At 41.6% G+C, this 8368-nt stretch overlaps 1 protein-coding gene across 2 annotated transcripts in view; it reads left to right on the top strand.

Annotated features, from left to right (window-relative positions):
- The first annotated feature begins 338 nt into the window (after nt 1–338).
- The window catches only part of LOC105900073 (FLVCR heme transporter 1), a 20404-nt gene continuing 12374 nt past the window's right edge, over nt 339–8368 (top strand). The window contains exons 1-4 of one of the 2 annotated variants that reach the window (XM_031581699.2): nt 339–1437; nt 1552–1696; nt 7656–7796; nt 8078–8145. In XM_031581699.2, the coding sequence (XP_031437559.1) occupies nt 856–1437; nt 1552–1696; nt 7656–7796; nt 8078–8145 (936 nt within the window). In that variant the 5' untranslated portion in view covers nt 339–855. The remainder of the gene's footprint in view (nt 1438–1551; nt 1697–7655; nt 7797–8077; nt 8146–8368) is intronic. The other variant, XR_004165266.2, reaches the window with a different exon arrangement.

Below are 8368 nucleotides of genomic sequence, written 5' to 3'. Positions count from 1 at the left end.
TTCAGACAGCCCCAGTGGCGAAGACATAACCAGAGCCACGTTATTTGTATGATTATTCTTATTTGTAGTTTGATTATTATCAGACAGGGGACTGAAGAATATCTATGGTTTTCATATACTTTCAACTCGTATCGCTTTGCTGGCATGTATCAGTACCGGAAATGCATCATCTTTAGGATCTTATTCTAACAGTTAATAGGCAAACACCAATAAAAGATTCAGACACTTGTATTGTGTTATAGTAGTAGTGTGTTAGTTTTTTATATGAAAAAATGAAGCATAAACGAATCACCAAAGTGCATAAATTCGCCCAACAAAGGATTACCAATCTTATAGTTAAATAGCAAAAGAACAAACTAACGTTACCAATTGTGAATTCATCAAATTCCCCACCACTTATGCGAGGTCACGTTGTTTAGAGCTGCGGTGTTGCAGCTCACTGACATCCTTCGCCCAGACAAATAGCTGCTGAGTAGACAAAACAGCTGATTGGGTGCTTGCAACACCCGCAGCACATATAAGTTAGTAGGCTATAGCAGTTGCTAGGAGGCTAACAGCATTTCACGGCAGTCGGGTCAGAAGCTTTCTTGTTATCCTGTGAAGTGGTCTGCTCTCCAACCAAGTAGCCTTAGCTAGATTGCCGAGCTGCTAAATTCATTGATTAGTTTTGGGTCGAGGAGGCATTTCTAATGGGTCACTGATTTTATAATTTAAAGACATGTGGCCTGTAAGAAATATTTATCAAATGACAAATTATTCTGGATAAAGATCTGGATCTGTACAATTGTCATGGTTGCAGGCGTGCTTTTATAAGACCACACACGCCACAGGAATAATGACACAGTGATTTCCGAGATGCCGACATCGGTGAAGGACCAAAATCTGTGTCGGAAGATGAATGCACCCGAATTGTTTCTACAAACGGAGTTAGACCAAGGCGGCATACATCAACCTCTTGATGAGGAACGGTCCTTGCATTTCCGTGAGATTCCTCTGGAAACGAAGCTATACCGTAGACGATTTGTTGTTTTAGCCGTGTTTGGTCTCTATTCCCTTGTTAATGCCTTCCAGTGGATCCAGTATAGCATTATAAGTAACATTTTCAGTTTTTATTATAGCGTACCCAGTGACAAAATCGATTGGTTGTCAATTGTGTATATGTTAGCGTATGTGCCTCTGATTTTCCCTGCTACATGGATCATGGACAGAAAGGGAATGAGAATTGCGGCTCTCATGGGCGCGGGTCTTAACTGTGTCGGGGCGTGGTTGAAATGCTGTAGTGTTAGACCCGATTTGTTTTCAGTCACAGTGACAGCACAGGTAGTGTGTTCCATAGCGCAGGTGTTTATTCTAGGATTGCCTTCGAGGCTTGCGTCATTGTGGTTCGGGCCAAAGGAAGTCTCAACTGCTTGTGCCACTGCTGTGCTCGGAAACCAGGTATGTCCAGATTCGGATACTTCTTAGGCATATTATACGTCCAGTTGCATGTAGCCTATTTGATACATTAATAACGCATTTTAATATGTAGCCTATGTTAATTATTTTCTTCAGCTTGGTACAGCCATTGGCTTCCTTTTGCCTCCTGTTCTCGTACCCAACACCGTAGAGGATAAAGACTTGATGGGATACAACATCAGCCTTATGTTTTATGGGACTGCTATAGTTTCCACAGTGCTGTTTTTAACAGCTGTTGTCGGTAAGTTTCTGATACAGATGTTCTACATCAGCTGTGGCCTGGTTTATTGCAAACAGTGAGGTTTCAAGCAGGATTTCTCCCTACTTACCACCACTCATCAAAAAACACACAGGTTGTAACTGTTATATAGGCCAGGGACAAGAACTATTTTCTGGGAGAGGGTGCTGTAAATGGGTCTGTGTGTGTGTGTGTGTGTGGGGGGGGGGTTGGACCACTTCACCTATTGCACATTATAGATTACTTTATGTATCTGCATTGACCAAAATGAGCTGTCATGTGTTCTCATGGTTTATAACTCAAATCCAGTATGGTTACCATGTTGCATCTGCATACATGATGTCTACGTGAGGAGAGGAGATTGAGGAGATTGTCATTTCTGACAATCGGATCACTAGCCAGACACCCTTTGTACCCCTACTTCTTACATCTGAGATATAGACCCGTGGTATATTACATTATCACTGTTTTGTAGTGCATTACTCAGGGCTTGAAGTCAACAGTATGCAAAAAATACCTCATCAAGAAATAATAATTTTTAATAAAACTGCCTGTGTTACAATGATTGGCAGTCTGCATTTAATACTTCATTCTGCAAGACAGCCAAAAGTGTTACCAAATGAACTGAAAAACACCAGGATGTAAGGCTTAAGCGTGTCTGAATTTTATAGGCCAGAAGAATGCATTAGAGTGGGAAATATTGAGGAAAATTCGATTAATCTGACTCCATGAAATTATTAAATGACCTCCAATATTGTTTTGGTAGTTGGATGTTAGATCTACAACCTCATCTTGGAATTATTCGTATACGCAACCTCGTTTTTGAGTTCGAGGTGGAGAATTCCAGAACTTCAGAAATCCCTGAAGGTAATTTGTAAAATATTTCTAACTATAACTGTAAGAACAAACTGTTATTCAACTAGATTTCAACTAGAGATCAGTGCTTCAGTTGTTGGTGTAGTCTGACTTCACCTTACTTTCAGTTAGTTATCTCGCTAGTTTAAGTCAAACTATGAGGTGGGTTAATCAGGAATAAAGTTAATTGAAGTATAGGTTATTGAAGTATAGGTTGTTTGCCATTAATGTGTGGAGAACACCACACTGCTGAGACTTGTTTACTCATATCAATGGCTAATCTGACGGATTTTTAAATGGCTCTCACAGCAAATTGATATATGCGATTCATTTAGATTAATTAATCACAAACATGTATATTTGATTCATTTCTTGACAACCCTACTTATAACTAATGGTACCTATGATGAAGGTGATACCTGCAGGACACAGCATCACTATTTCAAGTTGGATTTGACATAAAATAGATGGGGTTGGTGCTATGATTCAAGCAATATTACTGAACTTGGACCGGCTTATGACGCACCTTGAAATATAGAGTACATATATACAGTATATATGCACAGTTCGGCATCAAAGCTGGAAGATCAACAGTTGATATGATCTTCTCCTTGCAGTAGCAGGAGAAGTGCCGAGACCCAGCTCCTTTATGTCGCTTTCATGTCACGACAAAGGCCTTTGACCTAGTCAAGAGAGGGGGCCTCTTTGCACTGCTTAGAAGTCCCCCCCAAACTTCTCCAGGTGATCACATCCTTCCACAAAGGTATGCAGAGCATCACAGATTAAGACAGATCTTCTTCAGACCATTTCCGAATCAACAGCAGCATGAAGCAGGGTTGTGTCCTTACTCCTACACTCTTCGGCATCTTCTTCTACTTGCTCCCATCAACTTGTGTGAAAACCTTGCTCAACTACATACAAAGATCAATGTGCGTCAAATACTGATACGTGAGATGCTGTTTGCAGACAACACACACAGAGGAATCCCTCAAGAGACTCACTGACTGTTTTGTTCATGCCTGCAGCGACTTTGGCCTGAGCATCAGTCTCAAGAAGACATCATGTCAGCAGCATCCAGTCCTTCTGATGCAGTTCGTGCAGGTGAATGCTGCGTCTGTCTCAGTTGAGACCTCCAGTCGTCTGTGCTCCCTCTTTTCTGCCTATTGTCAGTCTCAGTTGAGACCTCCAGTCGTCTGTGCTCCCTCTTTTCTGCCTATTGTCAGTCTCAGTTGAGACCTCCAGTCGTCTGTGCTCCCTCTTTTCTGCCTATTGTCTGTCTCACTATTCCTCCCCTCACTTTTTACTTTTGGAATGCAACCTTTGGAAAGCAAAGCAAAACAATTGGAAAGATGAGCCTAGATGAGTCTCCATTTCCTTCCCTTTGATTCCCTTTTCACTGTCACACACCTCTCTCGGTCCCATGGCCTGCTGATTACCTGCTTTGGGTTGAACTTGGAAGTGCAAAAAGAGAATTAAACGTAGTAGACGCCGAAACAACTCAGATGATAGTTTCCAAAGTTTCTTAACAATATTTTAATCTATGCTTGGATTATTTGCCATTTAGGAGTAGGCCTATTCATTCAAGGAATATTAGCCTACTAGTGTTTCATGGACTTCTTTGCTGTTTCCTGAAAAGAAATACATATATATTATCATGTTGGCATCAATAGTTGTTTTGATAGTTGACTGTTTTGCCATTTTCTGTCTCTTATAGCGTGACCTTTGCTCGCAAATGCCAATGGCTTTGGAAACATTGTTCCTCATCACCATATCCATTAAGTACAACTACAGTGGGGAAAATAAGTATTTGAACCCCTGCCGATTTCGCAAGTTTGGCCACTTGCAAAGAAATGTGTGATCTATAATTGTAATGGTAGGTGTATTTTAACAGTGAGAAATAGAATATCAACAAACAAATCCAGAAAACTGCATTTTATAACATTTATGACTTTATTTGTATTTGATGCAGAAAATAAGTATTTGAACCCCCAAGCAAACAGCAAGAATTCTGGCACCCAATGACCAGTTATGTGCCCAAGAGGCACACAGATTAGTCCTCATTAGGCCTAACAAGGTACACCTGATCTCAACTGCTGACGTGTATAAAAGAAACCTGTCCAAAGAATCATACTTCACACCTTCAACCTCACCACCATGGGCATGACCAAAGAGTTGACCAAGGACGTCAGAGATAAGATTGTAGACCTGCACAAGGCTGGAATGGGTTACAAAACCATCGGCAAGCAGCTTGGTGAGAAGCAGACAACTATTGGTGCGATTATTCGTTAATGGAAGCAACACCAAACAACTGTCAATCGCTCTAGGTCTGGGGCTCCATGCAAGATATCCCCTCGTGCGGTATCGGTGATCATCCGAAAGGTGCAGAATAACCCCAGAACTACACAGGGGGAGCTTGTGAATGATCTCAAGGCAGCTGGGACCACAGTCACCAAGAAAACCATTGGAAACACACTACGCCGTAATGGTTTGAAGTACTGCAGCACTCGCAAGGTCCCCCTGCTCAAGGAAGCACATGTACAGGGCCGTCTGAAGTTTGCCAATGAACACTTGAATGATTCTAAGGAGGATTGGGAGACAGGATGTGGTCAGATGAGACCAAAATCAAGCTCTTTGGCATCAACTCGACTTGCCGCGTTTGGAGGGGGAAGAATGCTGAATATGACACCATCCCCACCGTCAAGCATGGAGGTGGAAACATTATGCTTTGGGGCTGTTTCTCTGCCAAGGGTACAGGACGACTCCACTGCATCGAGGGGACTATGGATGGGGCCATGTAACGTGGAATATTGGGCTTGAACCTCATTCCCTCCCATTGAAAACGCAACCTTAAGGATTTGGAGAGGATCTGCAAAGAGGAGTGGACCAAAATCCCTCCTGAGATGTGTGTAAACCTGGTGACCAACTACAAGAAAAGTCTGACGTCTGTGCTTGCCAACAAGGGTTATTCCACCAAGTACTAAGTCATGTTTTGCTAGGGGTTCAAATACTTATTTTCTGCATCAAATGCAAATTAAGTCATAAATGTTATAAAATGCAGTTTTCTGGATTTTTTTGTTGATATTCTGTTTCTCACTGTTAAAATACACCTACTATTACAATTATAGATCACACATTTCTTTGCAAGTGGTCAAACTTGCAAAATCGGCAGGGGTTCAAATACTTATTTTCCCCACTGTATGTGTATTGGCAGCCAACTTCTACCCACTCACTTGTCACTTGTCTCTTTCTTCCCCTCCTAGTCTAGACTATCTTCACTGTGGGATGCTGCTGTAGTCTCTCCACCCAATCTACTTGTAGAAACCCTCTGCCTACACGTACCCACCCCAACCACACTGCCATACACTTATTCTACCCCATAATCTGTGCTAATATTTCCCTGCATAATAAATAATTGTCACCATTGGCATAGTTTTTCTGTTCCATTGCTCTACTTACCCTGGTAATAGTACACTGTATACCCACTAAGCTGTTCCACACACACACACACACACACACACACACACACACACTGTATACCCACTAAGCTGTTCTTCAATACTTGAATGCTCTCTCCCGACCTTATCCACTATACATTTTTTATGTATCATGTACGTATATACCATATCATGTGTGTATGTATTGTTTACATTTACCAATTGTACTTGTGTATGATTTAATCTGCCATGTCTTCTCTCCCCTTTGGCCACAAACTAAACACTTCAATGACAGGGCGGTTTAGTTTAGTGCAACATTTAATGGACTTTCCAGTGTCACGTTGCCATTTCACACTTCCCATGATTAAATGGGCCATTATCTCCTCTTCTGCAATCTCAATGAACAGCTGTTTCTCACTCATGCATGAGTTCCCTCTCAAGGTGTTCTCTAGGACACAGCAGACATTACACTTTTTAGTGTACATCATTGTACAGTATCAAATACTTCTCTCTAACTGAATATAAAAAAAACGATCATTGCACAGTACTACGTACACAGATACATTGAGGATTATATTAAATAGAGATGAGAAGTTAATATCTTTTTATTAACTCATATTCCTCAGTCACTCACTAAACTGAGTCAGGTTTATGAGTGACTTCAGTCTGTATCACCAAGAGTGTATAAATCCTGTTGATAAATGAAAAGCCAACTGTGTCCAACCACATATTAATAACTTCAAAGTTCACATGCTACAGCAAGGGGGCTATCTACTGTGTTTGTGTGTGTGTGCACAGCGAGGGGGCTATCTACTGTATTTGTGTGTGTGTGTGTGTGTGTGTGTGTGTGTGTGTGTGTGTGTGTGTGCAGCAAGGGGGCTATCTACTGTGTTTGTGTGTGTGTGTGTGTGTGTGTGTGTGTGTGTGTGTGTGTGTGTGCAGCAAGGGGGCTATCTACTGTTTGTGTGTGGGTGTGTTTGTGTGTGTGTGTGCAGCAAGGGGGCTATCTACTGTGTGTGTGTGTGTGTGTGCACAGCGAGGGAGCTATATACTGTGTTTGTGTGTGTGTGTGATTCTAATCCCATACACTTTTTTTGTCAAATTTAGCAAATTGCTCATCACGGTACTCTAGTGTATTCAGTTACCAGGTGTCCCGCCTTATTTTGGGCTGGATAAAGGACTACTTATCCATAATGAAAAATGCCTAACTCCTCCTTCACATGACACCTTTTTGAAGTTTAAACCCCAGGAATGAGTTTAGGACTGTGGCAACTATGGGGACAGGCAGGGTTTTAATTACTTCCACCTTGTCTAACCTGCATTGGGTGACACAGTTTCACAACAGACTTGAACTTGCAACCTCTGACATGGGAGGTGGGCAAGGAGGCTAAACCCCATAGGTGCTAGTGTTTGTCCCTTCTATGATGTGTGTGTGTGTGTGTGGGGGGGGGGTCCTCATGAATATGACCTTCAGCCTCAGCACCTTATATGCAGTTTTCAAGGACTTTCAATGGCTTCAGAACATCAATGGAAATTCCCAAAGTTTGTTCTGAATTTTAAATGAACTGTCGGTCACTGAAATGTTTCTAGGGTGGAATGTGTGATGTATCGTATGGGAGCAGAATGCAAGATAGAGCAGAATGAGACTGATAATGCTTGCTGTGTCTTCACAGTAATAAAAGACAGACCTCCCCTGCCTCCAAGTCGTGCACAGGCTGTTCTGGTAAAGAGCCTGCCAACCAACTACACCTACAGACAGTCTATTATCAACCTTTTCAAGAACAAGTCTTTCATTCTACTGGTTATCAGCTATGGTGAGTTCATTTTTTTTAAGACCTGTATGGTCACAAGTGTTATCAGACCAACAGGAGTCACTGCCTCTTCCCAGTCTCTGGTACTAGCACTATTCAGTCATTACTGTGTTTTTGAATTAGTCTTGCAGTAGTATTAGTTGAGTAGAGTATTACTAATTGGTGTAACAATTTCTCTGTCTACAAAAGTCCATTTAAATATGTCTTCTGAGTAAATGCGTCCTGCAGCGTTAATACAACCAATTGGATGCTTTTTTTTTAATACAACCTGCTTCTTTCTTTAGGGATTATGACAGGATCTTTTTACTCGGTTTCCACACTGCTCAATCAGATTATCATATTCTATTTCAAGGTAGGTTTATGCTGGCACACTGGTACATACACCATGAGGCTGGACACGCATTGGGAATGGTGCAAAGACATATTGTGCTGAGATACCACTGATTCATACACTAATGCATCTCTGCCTGAGGTCTCTATTGGAGCGAATTAATTTTGTCTTGCAGTTAGTGAGTACTTGATAGCAAGTAGGATGGCACTCTTCGGATATAACTAACTTCTTCTTTCATACCAAC

Source organism: Clupea harengus, chromosome 15 (genome assembly GCF_900700415.2).
Source record: "Clupea harengus chromosome 15, Ch_v2.0.2, whole genome shotgun sequence".
Lineage (NCBI taxonomy): Eukaryota > Metazoa > Chordata > Actinopteri > Clupeiformes > Clupeidae > Clupea > Clupea harengus.
The sequence above is the reverse complement of the archived record's forward strand: the minus strand, read 5'-3'. Positions and strand labels throughout refer to the sequence as shown.